Source organism: Microplitis mediator, chromosome 8 (genome assembly GCF_029852145.1).
Source record: "Microplitis mediator isolate UGA2020A chromosome 8, iyMicMedi2.1, whole genome shotgun sequence".
Lineage (NCBI taxonomy): Eukaryota > Metazoa > Arthropoda > Insecta > Hymenoptera > Braconidae > Microplitis > Microplitis mediator.
The window spans coordinates 17,422,832-17,438,777 of record NC_079976.1 but is presented as its reverse complement, the minus strand read 5'-3'; the positions used below and the strand labels follow the sequence as shown (position 1 = coordinate 17,438,777).

Sequence of the window (15,946 nt, the reverse complement as noted above, 5' to 3'; positions counted from 1 at the left end):
AACAAAATAAAAACCGGAAGTCAGGAGAAGTTAAAAATCGGTTCACAAAATGATCGGCCATGCTAGCTTAACTAACGATTTTTCGGTGGAAAAACTGTTTTGAAAATTTGTTGCTGTTCATACTGCAGCTTGTTCTAGCACAAAGAGTCAGCAACAAAATAAAAACCGGAAGTCATGAGAAGTTGGTAATCGGTTCACAAAATGATCGGCCATGCTAGCTTAACTAACGATTTTTCCGTGGAAAAACTGTTTTGAAAATTTGTTGCTGTTCATACTGCAGCTAGTTTTCACAAAGAGAGTCAGCAACAAAATAAAAACCGGAAGTCAGGAGAAGTTAAAAATCGGTTCACACAATAATCGGCCATGCTAGCTTAACTAACGATTTTTCCGTGGAAAAACTGTTTTGAAAATTTGTTGCTGTTCATACTGCAGCTCGTTCTAGCACAAAGAGTCAGCAACAAATGGTGACCGCCCAACAGGCATTCATAAATGCTTTATATGCTATAAACCAGTCCATAATTTAGACGAATGCTCTGACTCACTAGAGATAGAAGAAGAATTCGGACAAAAAAGAATTTGTTTTACCCGTAAAAAGGCAGGAAACATTGACGTTATCATTGAATCTCGTCAAAAAGAAAATTGGCGAAATCAAACGCTAAAATTACCGGCAACAAAAAAACCAACTCCACCACTAGAATTGAATGATTCAAAAACTGAGACGCGAGAACCAAAAAAAATTGCGAAATATTATGGCAAAAAGTGTAAGCAGATCAATGAAGAATTACAAATCCAAGGAAAAAAAAATAAAAAAATAACTATTTTGAGAAATGGTTCTTGTGATAAATTAAGTCCAATAAATATCGACGGTAACAGAGTGACGGCTATCTACACATGCGCTTTTGATAGTGTTTATCACTTACTAGCTGCTGCAATTTGCGATTGGTCACAGTTCCGGGTTAAAGTGAGTATTATATTTAAAACTATAAGATAATAAATTTCATTGGTTACATCATTTTTTAACAGGTTGAACAGCAAAGGATCTCAAATGAAATGTTTGATTTTACCCTTACAACGCTGGACAAAGGCATCACTGCAGCATCATATAGGAATCGTGCAAAGTTCCATTATGACTTTATCGAACACAAACTACAACCAGATGGATCTATTTTATTATAATGTGAAACCACTGTAGAGAATATTATAACAAAAATGTTTCGAGACATGCCGAGCATTGTAATCACAATCAAATGTAATACATGCAAACAAAAACGCCAAAGAAATGTTATTGCACCCGTGATCTACCCGTCTAACATGAGTCAAGATGAAATTGACTTGAGCAGTTTGGAAAATTTATCCATGAAAACACCATGCAATACAAAGGAATGTAAAGGACTTACAGAAACGAGTATTTCTTCTTTAGGTAACAATATTAACAGAAATATTTTTAAAAAATCTAGAAAATTTAATAATCTACGACTAATAACGCTCGATTACTTTTAAACAAGTGATATAATAATCTAATATCAATTGCGAGACTCATGATGCGGAGCATCAGAGTGATTTACGATCATAAAATTATTTTCGCCTCATTTCAGCTACTATTTTTATTATACTATTGTCAAAATAATTGAATGGAGATTAATTTGACAATTTTCAAAAATTGATTAAGCGCAATAAAAACAAAAAAAACATCAAAATAAGTCAAAATATTTTTCTGTTCATCACGCATGAAACTCTGAAAACACTGTAACTTGAGAAAAAAATTCAAAAAATAGAGTTAAATTTTTCTTTTAATTCTTTGAAAGAATTGTAGCTCACCTAATGCGAATGGATAGGTAATTCAGTGTCGTTTAGTACAATTAATAGAATAAAACAAAAACCAAAAAATTGTATATAAATATATATCCATGTAAAATGAACGTGGATGGTAATATATCTATACATATTATGAACGTTTATTCCGACAGGAGCTCCTGCTCATTACCCTCCAAATATAGTTGTTTTTGCACGACTTTCGTTGTTTTTTAATTTTATTTTTTAATTAAAAAATAAAAAATACTAATAAAATCAAATTAATAAATATAAAAAGGAGTAGTAACGAGAAAAAATTCTACAAATTTTATTTTATTATCATTTCATAATTAAATAACTATTATAAGTCGTGCAGTTTTGGATTTTCAAAACTGTTTTGAAATATCGAATGAGAAAAAAATCATAAACAAAACAATGATTAAATTCAGTTGGATTTTAAGTATTATTAAATGGTACGTGTAGCAGGATAACCAATTTAGACAGACATAAATTTAGTTGCATAGCGATTCTGATGCTAGAAAAATGATTTAACAGATAGATTATTTTGATGAGTTATAATTTATTTTTTCAATTTCCGTCATATTTCCACTATAATAACAGGAATATTTTTTTTAACTGTTTCGATGTTTTAACTGTTTCTGTTTCCGAAAATTAATTTTTAAAGATTATAGAATTAACTTCCATTCGATAATCTTGGCAAAAGAAAATTCGTGTTGATATCATAATTTACAAACAATTTAGAACTAGAAGAAGTGGTAGAAAAGAAAAAATGTTTTTTGAAAAAATAGTTCGATACCTAAATACTTTGCATAATGAGTCATACTAAAAAGAGTAAGAATGAAAAATTAAGTTTCTCAAAATTAATGTACGTTTATGTTTACCAGGAAATGCAATTATTTTTGAAGTGTTCAACAGAGGCACAAACGAGAAAATAAAGTTGAACTCTTTGCCACGGAGTTTCAAAAATCCTGAAAACATGAAAGAAATTTACAAGCTCGTTGGAGCAGTAGATTTCATGCCCCCTGCAGTTAACCTTCGATCTTCGTCGGATGTAAGGTTAGGACACTTTACGGCCGTGTGTCTACGGGGTACTCAATGAACAGAATACGACGATCGATTTGAAAAAGCAATAAACCGAAAAAATACACATTCAATTAATCCCCGAATGGTATTGTATGCTAAAATCAACTAACAAAAATTTTGTGTAACAAAAATGAATAAATGAATATATATAACTGATATTTTTAATGGTTTTGGTCACTTTATATGCATGCCTATCTCCAACTTCTCCTGACTTCCGGTTTTTATTTTGTTGCTGACTCTCCCTGCTAAAAAAAGCTGCAGTATGAACAGCAACAAATTTTCAAAACAGTTTTTCCACCGAAAAATCGTTAGTTAAGCTAGCGTGGCCGATCATTTTGTGAACCGATTTTTAACTTCTCCTGACTTCCGGTTTTTATTTTGTTGCTGACTCTTTGTGCTAGAACAAGCTGCAGTATGAACAGCAACAAATTTTCAAAACAGTTTTTCCACGGAAAAATCGTTAGTTAAGCTAGCATGGCCGATTATTGTGTGAACCGATTACCAACTTCTCATGACTTCTGGTTTTTATTTTGTTGCTGACTCTCTTTGTGAAAACAAGCTGCACTATGAGGAGCAACAAATTTTTACTTTAATTTTTCCACGGAAAACTCGAGAGTTAAGCTGGCGTGGATATTATTCATCTTGACATAATTAAAAAAAAGTCAATTTTTTTTTTTTAATTTTTTTTTTCTTAGCATCTTTTAGCAACAAATTAGCAACAAATTAACCCCTATTCGCTTGATTGATCAGTCTACATCCAGTGATTCTCACGCTATCTTAATGTAAAGTTAGCGTTATTGTCGATTTTATGCGATCGGTTAGAGCAAAAAAATTAATTTTCTAGCAACTAATTAGCAACAAAAAAGCAACAAATTCCGGTGTTTTTTTTTTCAATTTCGCTAATTTTACGTCGCCATTTTTTTAGACCCAATAATTACCAATATAAAACAATAATAATAAACCATACTAATTATTTACCGTCAATAATATACGGTCACCAATAATTACCAATATAAAATAATAATAATAAATCGTACTAATTATTTACCGTCAATAATATACGGTCACCAATAATTAATTAAATACAAAATAATACCAATAAATATTGATAATTATTTACCGTCGATAACATATACGGTCACCAATAATTATTAATATAAAATCATAAATTTACCTTCCAATTTTTGAATTCAAGTTTTATCGCCGGGACAAAGAATTACGCACTATATATATATATATATATTGAAACCTCTCTCTCACTCACACGTGAGATATACCCAAATGGCCACCAACGCGGGACAAATTACACGCCAATGAATTAAGCACAAAGGTACTTACAGTCGTCGGTGTAGTATAGAACTCTGATTGGCTCCATTGGTGTATATTTTAAGGCAAGTTTAATCAACGGCCAACAATTCCAATCAATATAAATATATAAATTGCCAGTAACTCTCCAATTATGCCAAACAGCTCAAATGGCGTCTCAATATCAATAAATTTTGCCACAGCAACAGCACACCTTACTCGTACAAAAGCTTATCCACGTCTGACCATGGCAGCACGTGAGTCCCATGCCGGCACCTCGGCCGGCGCCATCTTGTAATGGTTTCTCTTTTCAACCAATGGAGCAATATCTCTGTCGCATGTTAATTTGCTCATTTACCACCAACATGATGTATGACTTGTATTACGTGTAATTTGTCCCCTCTCGACATTAAATGGCCATTCTTTTTTTCAGAGCATAATTAATAAGATAATATTATAAATAAATATTCCCTTAGTTTATTTATAAACCCCGTAAATTTATTTAAATTAAATAAATTCACCGAGGCCAACTGTTGCGTTGCCGCGCATGCGCCAACCAACCAAAATAATAATAATAATAATCAAATAATTAAACTAAATAAATGCGTAATTAAGTATCCCGGCGGCTGTAAAATCCATCCACCAGTGTATAAAATTCAGTAATTTTTACTGATTTGGCCGCAATTTTTATACAGTAAATTAAACAATTAATAAACACACAGTAAACAAAATAAAGTAGTGCATAAAATAATAATAACAACAGTATAATAATAATAATAATGTCGGAGACGTGCTGAGCAGCGTGTGCTGCCATCTGTTACCCTTCTCCGACCTAATGCGAAGATGCCGCGATATTCAAATATCGTGACAAAAGCTTGCTAAATGAAGTACAAGACAAGCAGCTTCTTGACCTGATAATACTCTTGAGTTAATAAAAGCATTGGCGAATTTTTTCACCTTTTCAAGCTCAGAAAAATCTTCGCGAGCAAATTGCTCAATTATAGTTCGGAATAGTTTTGCCATATCTTTATCAACTTTTACAACGTAATCGGTTAAGTATTTTATGCAAGCGTAAGGGTTGCAAATAAATTGAATATCCATATTTGATTTTAATAAATTTAAAATATCTGGATTGTATGCATTTACAAAAATTTCGTCACTTTGACGTCTTAAAAATACACGAGTAGTCTTCAGAGAATACCTAGCAGCTAGGATATACTCTGATTCTGACATTTTAAGTTCAGATAGGATCTGTGAAAACGGGATTTTTCGAGGTGATTTTGTTAATTCAGAGAGGTAATTATTTACTTTTTCAAAATTTATTTTTACGTTTTCATTTCGTTCTTCTGGACTTAGTTTAATCAAAATTTTCGTTTCTGACATTGGCCATAAAAGATAATGAAAACGACATGTTTTAGCATTCTTCATACCTTTAGAACATGTAAACGTATGTTTATGAATTTGGAATTCAGTAACGTAAGCAATATTAGGGTTTAACTGGCATGTTATAAATTGGTCTATAAATTTAACACATTTCTTCTCAGATTCAATATCTTCTGGAATAAATTCAGGAACATCATTCAATTGCGCTACAGTATGAAAATGCAAAACACCTTTTTGTTGGACTTCACTTTTTTGAACAAAATCTTGAACGTAAAATTTTTTAAAAGGACCATTATTTTCTTTTCCAAGACATTGTTGTATTGCTCTGAAATAACGATGTATATAACGTGCACAAGTTACTGGATTGTTCCGAACTAAATAAGCTTTATCATCTGGTTTTAATTCAAGCACTTCGAGTTGACTAATTTTTTTATCATACTGTTCTTTGTAGAGTTGCTGTAATAAATATGGATCATCATTTATTGAAATCGAAAATGTGTAAAACAAATTGAATTGAGGCCTTTGGGCCATGAAAGTAATCATAAATTTTCTTTTGTCTTCTGCATAGGCAGGAGAGCCAACAACTGGCTTCAAAAATTTATATGCCTGATCTTTATTAATCAACTCATTAACTTTATCACCCTTCAAGATATCTTTAGCCGCTAAGGATTCATCCTTTAAACCTCTGCGAGTAACAAAATTCATTGAATCTCTAGTTCGTTTTTCAACTGTCATTTGACCAAGCTGAAGAACGAAAGTAGGATCTAATCGACAACGGGGATCTCTATGAGTTAGCCAAAGTTTATGTTTCTCATTAACTGTTAAAATTTTTGCCTCGTCAAAAGGTTCACCGCCAAAAATTTGAGGATTACACAAAATTTCGTAATGTGGAATAGCGTACATAGGTGTTGGAATTTTATTTTCTCCAGGTGCTATGATGCGAGTACATTCTGCGATTTCACGATTTTGATCAATAACCAAAACATCATCAAAATCTAAGTCACCATTACATTCATTATTTTCATCATTATCATCGCTTTCAAGAAGTTTCTGAAACAACTCATTGTCTGGATCCCATAAATGTTTTTTGTCATTTTCATCAACAATAAATGGAAACTTTTCTTGTGAAAATTGCGAAAAAAATTCTTGATTTTCTTTAATTCCATACATTTTATACAATGTAGAATTTTGTAAATATTCCCAAGACTTTCTTACATCTTCTACGATAATAGATTCAGCCATATAGCTCTGTTCATATTCCATCTTACGCTTAGTTTTAATCTGAATCATTTGAGCACCCTCTGGACGATGAGGTAGACATTTAATCATTTCTTCGACATCAACTTGAACATTTACAACGTTCCCTTTCAAAGATAATTGTGGATGATTCGTAAACTGTTGAAGGGGTACGATTTTTAAGAAGGGTAACCACGGTGAAACTAATCTAACTCCGAGTGGACTTAATCGTTTCAAACAATCTGGAATATCTGTAAAGGATAGATTTTTTGTAGCTGCTAATTTTGGGATGTTACCCTTCCTTAAATGATTCCAACATGAATCACAGAGAAATTCTGATTTTTCAAAGTGATACGCATGCTCAGTCATATTTTTCTGACCAATTATTTCTCTTCTATAAGCAGTTAATTTGTTAATACAATCATATAATTTGCGCATACAGCAGGTACAAATCTCAGGAGTTTTACATTGTTTTATCAGAACTTTATGATATAAAGCTGCAGATTTATCACCACGCTTAGCTTGCTCTAAAAGATAATTTTTTCGATGGCTAACTAAGTTGTTCATACGTTTTTTACGTTTTTCTTCTTTTTCAAGCTGCCGCAATTTTGGCCCGGATGCTACATCAGTGCGAACTTTTTTTTTGTATAAATTATTATCATCATATACATTTTTTCGTTTTAAAGTGTTTTGACGTTGTGAGTTTTTAAAAACTTTATCTTTATCACGTTCATTTTGACGAAATTCATCATTTTGACGTAACTGAGACACCCGTATTTTGTCGTTTTTATTTTCTTTTTCACGATAATCAACATTCTTCCGTAATTCAGCCATCCTGAGTGAATTTGCTGATTTTTCTTTTAATCTATATTCATCATTTTCACGTAGTTCGGATTTTCGCGTTCTATTCTGAGCGAGTTCTGCATTATAATATTCTCTATTGTTCCGAGTTTTGTTAATAGCGGCACGCTTAGATGTTAAACGTTTTTCTACTGACATTTTTGAATAAATTATATAATTGAATAACTTTGAAATAAATTTTAGTAACTATGAAATAAATACAACGATTAAAAAAAAAAATTTTCAAACACAATATAAATAATCTTGATGCCCTGGATAGGAGTATAAATAAATATAAGCAGAAAAATACAACAAATATTGAGTGCTATATTTATTCGATAGAAATACAAAGAAAAAAATAATGCACTAACTCAAACGCTTCGCGATATGAGGCGTGCAAAATCATAATTATTGTATGGGTAGTATCGTAAAGGACAAATAACTTATTTATAAAAAATATTCATTAAATTAAAGTATTACATTCAGCACAATTGTACATTATGATAACCACTAAAATACCTATTGATGTCTTAGTCGGCTGACTGATATTTTAATTGTGAATAAACAGTATAATACACAATACGTGAATCGCTGCAGGCTGACACGAATTATAAAAAAAAATATTGAAGTCCCAGAAGATTGACTGATTTGAATTATATTATAATAAAAAATATAATAAATAATAAAATTCGAGTCAATAATAATAAAATTATTAATTATTAATAAGTAATAGGAAAAAAAAAATATCTGAGTCGCTGTTGGCTGACTATTGTTATAGATAATATTCAAGTCGCTGTAGGCTGACTGATATCTTAATTATTAATAAGCAGGAAAATAAAAATAAAATATCTGAGTCGCTGTTGGCTGACTATTGTTAAAAAAAATATTCAAGTCGCAGTAGGCTGACTGATATCTTTATTATTAATAAGCAGTAAAATAAAAAAAAATAAAAAATATCTGAGTCACTATTGGCTGACTATTGTTATAAAAAATATTCAAGTCGCAATAGGCTAACTACTATTATTAAATGTTATAACAAGAAAAACAAAATCAGCTGAAGTTAACTATTGCTAGTTTTTGTATTGATCACATATTTAATATTAGAAAAATGTGATAAATACAAAATACTTACTGATATTTTTCTTATATTTAATTTCTATTACAATTTTTTTCAGAAAATTGCTTATTTTATGAGTTGTGGGATATCAGATGACTTTTTTGTATGAAAAAAAGGAGTCATTAACAACCAAAAACAGAATTATATTCGTTGAGTAACAGGTTATGTGTCTCTGACTTATTGTAAGTTATTTTTTTTTCGTTGAATTTCCAACAAGTAGTAACTAGTACTCAAAGCAGTCATCAAGGCTAAATAATTGGTTAATTAATCAGTCGAATAACCAAAGTTATTTACTTGATATTCAGAGCCTGCTCGGTACTTGCACAATTTTTTTTTTCTCTATTGGGCGCGTTTGGCCGAAGTCAGTGCTTTTTCATGCTGACGCTTAACGCTGCTTTTTAGCGTCAAATTCGGTCACGTGAAGAGAATTTAGCATGTGCGCCACCCAGAAAAAATGTATCGATAAAGCTAAATTTAGTTTAGCTTTTCATGCCGGGTTATATAAGCATCAAAGTCACTCAAACAATCGCATCTGTTGTAATAATAATTAAATAAAGACATGCCAGGACTGGTTGGTGGTTGGGATGTTTGAAAAATACGCATATTTAAAAATATAACAATATTTTTATTTGTCACAGCACAAAATATCACTGGGTTGCAAATTAAATAGTTTATTTAATTTATAAATACTGTTAATTGTCTGAGCTCATGAATACGTGAATAAATGAATGCAAATTATTGAGTTGAGCTCGAGTAAATAATGAATTAAAAATAATCAAGTTGAGTTTAATTGAACACTGAGTTGAATGCAAAAATGTCATGATAATAAGTAACATGATGTCAGAGGTTACTGAGCGAAGTGAACACATTAATTACTATTTTTAATAGCACTGAATACATAAATATTTTTGTTATTGAGCTTTAATAGTGATGATCACTTAATTGAATTGAATTTAATGAGCTCATGATAAATTACACTGAATTTAATTTATCTGTTGAACACGTGGTAGCATGATAGCAGAGGCTACTGAGCGAAACATAACTTTTATATTAATTAAGAAATTGAGCATAATGATAATTAAATAAATAGTAAAACTGAGTCTTTTAAATTAATTGAGCACTGATAGCAAGTAAATGTTTAATAAAAAATGCACCTGTTGCTTTCTCCGTCGAAAATAACCTCGTCAGGAACAGGTTGTAGAACACTGGATTTTCTTGATGTTATTTATTTAATTATTTTATGAGCTCTGGAGCTCGCGATTATAAAAATAATTATATTTTTATATAGAGTAATGAACCCTTAATGTAATTAATTGATTACTTTTAATTATTTACTCAAGATGAGCGCAATTTGAATAGATTATACAAAACACGTGGTGACACTTGAAATTGTATAAACGAATAGATAATGGCGTCGGTCTTCTTGCCACGAGGCAGGATAAATTCGATGCGCATGCGTCGAAATGCGCAAGTCAAGTTTTTAATTGATAGACACTAGGCCCCAGTAGGTGCTGCCTCTATTTGCCGGAAGTTCAACTACATTCAAATTTGAATGTAGTTGTGATTACGCAACATTCCGCCCGCCATCAGCAACAGAGTTGATGATTGATGAGTTCTTGAGTACTTGATCTTTTGGTGAGCATGTCATTGAACCAGTGAAGTTATTCTTCGTCATCTTCTTGAGGTTCTGGTTCAATTGGTAGGAGTGCTAGCTTCGTGATTGGACGAGTGAGTGTTGAGTTCACTGTTTTAAGCGTAGCAACCCTGGTCAATCCATCTTTGCCAGGGTGAAGTGCGATAATACGAGCGAGAGGCCACCTGGTTGGTGGAAACCTTTCGTCGGTGAGTAATACAAGTGACCCAACTTGAATTTGATGAGTTGGGCGTTGCCACTTGGTGATTGCCAGTTGTCTTTGAAGATAACTTGTAGACCAATGATTCCAGAACTGTTGAACACGTTGTTGTAAAAATTGCCATCTAGACAATCGAGAACTATTTGTATCGATGAGTGCTGGTTCAGGAATCATGTTGAGTGCTCGTCCAATTAAGAAGTGACCAGGAGTGAGTGCATCCATATCATCTGGATCTTCCGTGAGTGGCTCCAATGGTCTTGAATTCAATATAGCTTCAATTTGCGTAAGAAGAGTCGTAAATTCTTCAAACGTAAATGAAGACTCTCCCACTGATCGAGTAAGATGATGCTTGAGTGATTTGACAGCAGCTTCCCACTTTCCACCCATGTGTGGAGCTGCTGGTGGATTGAAATGCCAGGCAATACTGTTCACAGTGATGTGATCCAGTATTTCTCTTGACTCTTGAGTTCCTTGAGTGAACAGACGGTTGAGATCAGTTTCAGCGCCTTTGAACGTCGTTCCACAATCGCTGTAGAGTGCTGTGCAGATGCCTCGTCGGCTGATAAATCTGCGGAGTGCTGCGATGAACCCACTAGAGCTGTAGTCGCTGACTACCTCTAGATGTACTGCGGACGTAGAAAGGCAGACAAAAACACAAATCCAGCCTTTGTATGTTTTTGCTCCTCTGCGTCTCCAATTTTTGAGTGTTATTGGGCCAGCATAGTCAACTCCAGTGTGAGTGAATGCAGATGATGGAGTAACTCGTGATACTGGTAGCTGACCCATGAGTTGTTGAGCTCTATCAGCACGATGTCGTGCGCATTTTATACATTTGAGTATAATTGAGCGTACTGGTTGTCTACCGCCAATGATCCAGTACTTTTGTCGTATGAATGCAAGAGTAAGTTGAGTACCACCATGCATGGTACGCTGATGAGCATCAGAGATGATGAGTTTTGTGAGTGCCGCATTCCGTGGTAGAATAGCAGGATGCTTGCTTTGGTCTTGATTTGGAGAATTTTCCAACCGTCCACCTACTCGAATGATGCCGTCGGTGTCAATGAATGCAACCAATCGAGCAAATGGATGACCATTAGGCCATGGTGCGTGTTTGGAGTGCATGTTGATCTCGTTTGAAAAATGAATGCGTTGAGTTTCTTTGATACAGAAGTTGAGTGCGGAAATTACTTCGTCAGAAGTAAATGGAGTCTTGAGTGATGAGTTTGGTGATTTCTTGATCATGTCACGAAGTCTAAAGCAGATTGCAGTAGCTCGTAACATGCGTAGGAGTGGTATTGGCCGTTCCATGATAGGCCAATTTGATTTCAATGGTGAATTCGATGAGAACAGGGCCAGTCCAGGCCGTTCTTCTGCTTGAGCTCCTGTATCATCGATTGATGGACATTTAGGCCAGGACGATGAACTCTTGAGCAACCATGGTGGGCCAGTCCACCATAGTTGATGATCACGGAGTTGAGTAGGTGTCAACCCTCGTGTTGCGCAGTCTGCTGGATTTTGTGTGCCCGGAATGAAATTCCAGTGGCCATCTGGAAGTAGATCTTGAATATGTGACACCCTATTTCGAACAAACTCCTTCCAGCGAGACGGATGAGATTTAATCCACGTGAGTGTAATTGTTGAGTCCGTCCACAAGTATATTGGCGATTGAGTGAGATTGAGAGTGCTCTGGCAGTGTTTTGTGAGTTTTGCCAACATGTGAGCTGCGGTGAGTTCTAACCTTGGTATCGTTAGTCGTTTTAACGGAGCTACCTTGGTTTTGGAGCAGAGCAGCGTAACTTTGACTCCATGAGCAGGTGTGTGGACTTTGATGAACACGGCAGCTGCCATTGCCAATTGAGAGGCGTCCGAGAATCCATGGATTTCGGTGGTTGAGCACGTGGATGAGTGGATCCATCTTGGAATTTTGATTTCAGAGATAAATTTGAGTTCATTTTTGAAGTTTCTCCATTTATGCCGTTGATTGGCTGCCAATGGAGTGTCCCAGCTGAGCTTTTCGAGCCAAAGCTCCTGCATGAATACCTTGGCTCGAATGATGAGTGGTGCGAGAAATCCAAGAGGATCAAAGATTTGAGCAATCTCTGATAAAATGATCCTTTTTGTAAATTTTGGAGTTGAGCATGGTGGTGAGTACGTAAAATAGAACTGATCTGAGTGTGAGGACCAGTACATGCCCAGAATCTTGGTGCTGGAGTCTGGGTCCTCGAATTTATGATTTTTGATCGCTTCCACATGATTGAGTTGTTGTAATTTTGGATGATTGCTTGCCCATTTAGCAAGAGGGAATCCGCCCGCCTTGCAGAGTGCTTCAAGTTGATCAGCAACTTGTTGTACTGAGTTCAAGTCATCGGCACCACCAAAGATATCGTCAACATATCTTCCGTGGGTGAGTGGAATTATCGCAAGAGGAAATCGATGTCCTTCGTCTTCAACCAATTGAAGTAGAGCACGAACGGCCAAATATGGAGCTGGTCTGGTCCCGTAAGTGACCGTGGTGAGTTTATATGGAGTTATTTGGCCTTGTTGGTTGAACCAGAGTATTTGTTGAAGTGATTGATCGCGTTCGTCGACCAAAATCTGTCTAAACATCTTCGTGATATCTGTTATGAAGATGAGCTTATGAGTGCGAACTCCTATGAGTACGTCGAAGATGTCTAGTTGCAGTTTTGGACCGGTGTGAAGCACATCGTTGAGTGAAAGACCTGAGCTGGTGGTTTTGGAACCGTTGAAAACTACTCGCAGCTTGGTTGTGATGCTGCTTTCCCGTAAGACTCCATGATGAGGGAGATAGTAGTCTGGTTCACTTGTTGTTGATTGAGTTGATTCCACCATGTGGTTGAGTTCTTCGTATTCCTTCAGAAAATCAAGGTAGAGTGCTTTCAAACGATCGTCATGATCTAAACGACGTTTGAGATGAATAAGACAGCGGTATGCTGCTGAGTACGAATTTCCCAGCTGTTGAGGTGACGATTTGATTGGCAGTCGAACTATGTATCGTCCTGAACTGTCTCGTCGATGAGTTTGTTGAAAATGCGCTTCACACGCCTCCTCATCTGGGTTGAGTTCCTTGATTTTGCTGACTGGAATTTCTTCTTGAGTCCAGAAGCGTGATAGCAGGTCTTGAAGTTGTTGAGTTGACTGCTCGACAGCAGCATGATAAGTAATAGATGGTCGATGAGTGCGTTGAGTAACTGGACCAAGTAATATCCATCCGAAGATGGTATCTTGAGCGATTGGCAGGCCTTCAGACCTTTTAATGAGTGCATCTTTAATGATAAGACCATAATGATCGGCACCAATGATGATATCAATTGGTCCTGGTCTCATGAACGCTGGATCTGCCAATTGTAGTTGTTTGTATTGGTCCCAGTTGAGTGTGTTGAGTGCAACAGATGGTAGTTGAGTAGTGAGACCACCTAGTATATGAGCACTGATGATGACTGAGTCGTTTGAATGCTTAGATGAAAGCTTGAGTGCGACTTGACCTTTAGTTCTACCAGCATTGGCAACACCAATACCAATAATCTGGATAGATGAGTGAGTGCGTTTAAGTTTGAGTGAATTGACCAAGGAATCTGAAACAAACGATAATTCAGACCCTGGATCCAGCAATATGCGTACTGGATGAGTACTCAACTTGGTGATCAAGTCCACTAGGCATGTTGCGAGTAAGATTGCTGGGCGATGAGTACTAGTATGATGAATGCCGGACGTGTTGAGTGCAATTGAGTTCAGTTGAGCGTCGCTCGAGTCGTCATGTGGAAGCAGACGTCTTTATTGAGTGCCTTTAGCGGCTGAGCTAGATGGTTTTTGAGTGCTGTTGAGTCCCGGGTGTATCATGGTGTGATGTTTTTGTTCACACACCCTGCATGTGAATTTTGAATTGCACGCATCCGGTAGATGATGGCCAAAACAATTTTCACAAAGTCGCTTTTCCACAACGACTTGAGTGCGTTGAGCCTTTGTGAGTCCCAAGAATTGAGTGCATCTCACAATAAAGTGATCTCCTTTACACAAATCACAGGGATATTGTGCAGGAGGGAATACCTTCTTGGGAGGCTTCTTGAGTGCAGTAGATGAGTTCGTGGCTGGAGATTTAGTTTCCGATGAGTGCGAGTTGGAAACAGCAGCAGCAGAGTATGACGCTGGTTTTCCAGATGAACGTGGTGGTTTGGATGCCTGTTCCACCCGTTCTTGAGCACGAGCACGACTGACTAGAAAGTCATTGAGCACTTTGAGTGATGGGTATTCAGTCGAAGCACCCATTTTGTTCTCCCAGAGCTCCCGGTTGTGTGAGTCCAGTTTAGATATAATCAACTGCGTAAGCAGCGGATTCATATCTGAGTTCAATTGTACCCCGAGTGCGTTGAGTGCGTTGATTACCTCTGAAACGGTGTTCAGAAGGTAATTGAGCTGCTCAGATGAGCGTGAAGTGAGTGCATGCATGTTAAGGAGCTTGTCCAGTTGAGCACCGATGAGTAGGCGAGGGTTGTCATATCTCTCCTTGAGCTGATTCCACGCAGGTACAAATTGGTCGTCGCACATTTGTACACTGGCGAGGCTGAGTGCGGCTTATCCTTGCAGACAGCTCTTCAGGTACTGAAGACGTTGAACTGGAGCAAGTTCTTGAGCATTTATCACCATTGAGGTGAATGAGTCCCTGAATTCCGGCCAGTTCTCGTAACGCCCATCGAACTTGGGAATTGCGAGTGCTGGCAAATGAGTTGGAGCCCGGGTTGAGTGTATTACAGTTGGAGCAACAGCTGGAACTGGTATTGAGTTGATGAGTGCGATGAGTTTGCCCTTGGCGTTGATATACGACCGATACACCAAATCGTATACTCCGTCCTTGACATATGAGCTCTCCAAGAACTCCTTGGTGCAGGTGAGTGCTAGTGAGTCGTGAGTGAGGTTGAATTGGTGCCATTCACCCTCGAGTAACTCAAGTCGAGACTTGAGTTGAGCTAGTCCGTCGGCAACGGTGAGCATAGCAGCCAGAGTTTCCCAGTCTGAGAAGACTCTAAGCCGTGAGTGCTGGCTGATAACTTTCAGCTCGAGTGCTGGGGAAATCGTCGATTTCTTTGGAGTGCGTTTGACTTTCTGCTTAGACTGGTCTCCTTCGCCATGGATCCCAGTCTCGGTGGCGCTTGAGTCGCTGAGGCCTTGATTTTCGACCACGTTGATTACAGGAAAGAGGTGTTGGTCCGTGGGGGTACCTTCAGGGACCTCTGAGTGCTCCTGGTCCTTTGGAAGACCCTTCTTCTTCTCTTCATCCCCCATAGTGAGCTCCTTGACCTGT

At 36.4% G+C, this 15,946-nt stretch overlaps 3 protein-coding genes across 3 annotated transcripts; 1 reads left to right on the top strand and 2 right to left on the bottom strand.

Moving 5' to 3' along the window:
• Positions 1 to 1,085: 1,085 nt before the first annotated feature.
• On the top strand, positions 1,086 to 2,999 carry LOC130673558 (uncharacterized). The gene is made up of 2 exons (XM_057478599.1): positions 1,086 to 1,420; positions 2,697 to 2,999. Exons 1-2 carry the CDS (start codon positions 1,210 to 1,212, stop codon positions 2,909 to 2,911), a joined length of 426 nt encoding a protein of 141 aa, XP_057334582.1. The 5' UTR covers positions 1,086 to 1,209; the 3' UTR covers positions 2,912 to 2,999.
• Positions 3,000 to 10,437: 7,438 nt separating this feature from the next.
• On the bottom strand, positions 10,438 to 14,308 carry LOC130673847 (uncharacterized). The gene is made up of 2 exons (XM_057479059.1): positions 14,269 to 14,308; positions 10,438 to 14,222 (listed from the first exon to the last, which is right to left on the bottom strand). Exons 1-2 carry the CDS (start codon positions 14,306 to 14,308, stop codon positions 10,438 to 10,440), a joined length of 3,825 nt encoding a protein of 1,274 aa, XP_057335042.1.
• Positions 14,309 to 14,421: 113 nt separating this feature from the next.
• Positions 14,422 to 15,192, bottom strand: LOC130673846 (uncharacterized). The gene has a single exon (XM_057479058.1). The coding sequence runs from the start codon at positions 15,190 to 15,192 to the stop codon at positions 14,422 to 14,424; it is 771 nt and encodes a 256-aa protein (XP_057335041.1).
• Between the last annotated feature and the right edge of the window lie 754 nt (positions 15,193 to 15,946).

Coding starts and splice junctions, on each gene's coding strand:
- LOC130673558 (XM_057478599.1), top strand. CDS start 1,210: ATGTTTCGAGACATGCCGAGCATTGTAATCACAATCAAATGTAATACA. Junction 1,421..2,696: donor AACGAGTATTTCTTCTTTAG/GTAACAATATTA, acceptor TATGTTTACCAG/GAAATGCAATTATTTTTGAA.
- LOC130673846 (XM_057479058.1), bottom strand. CDS start 15,192: ATGTGCGACGACCAATTTGTACCTGCGTGGAATCAGCTCAAGGAGAGA.
- LOC130673847 (XM_057479059.1), bottom strand. CDS start 14,308: ATGCCTAGTGGACTTGATCACCAAGTTGAGTACTCATCCA. Junction 14,223..14,268: donor CCAAGTTGAGTACTCATCCA/GTACGCATATTG, acceptor CGTTTGTTTCAG/ATTCCTTGGTCAATTCACTC.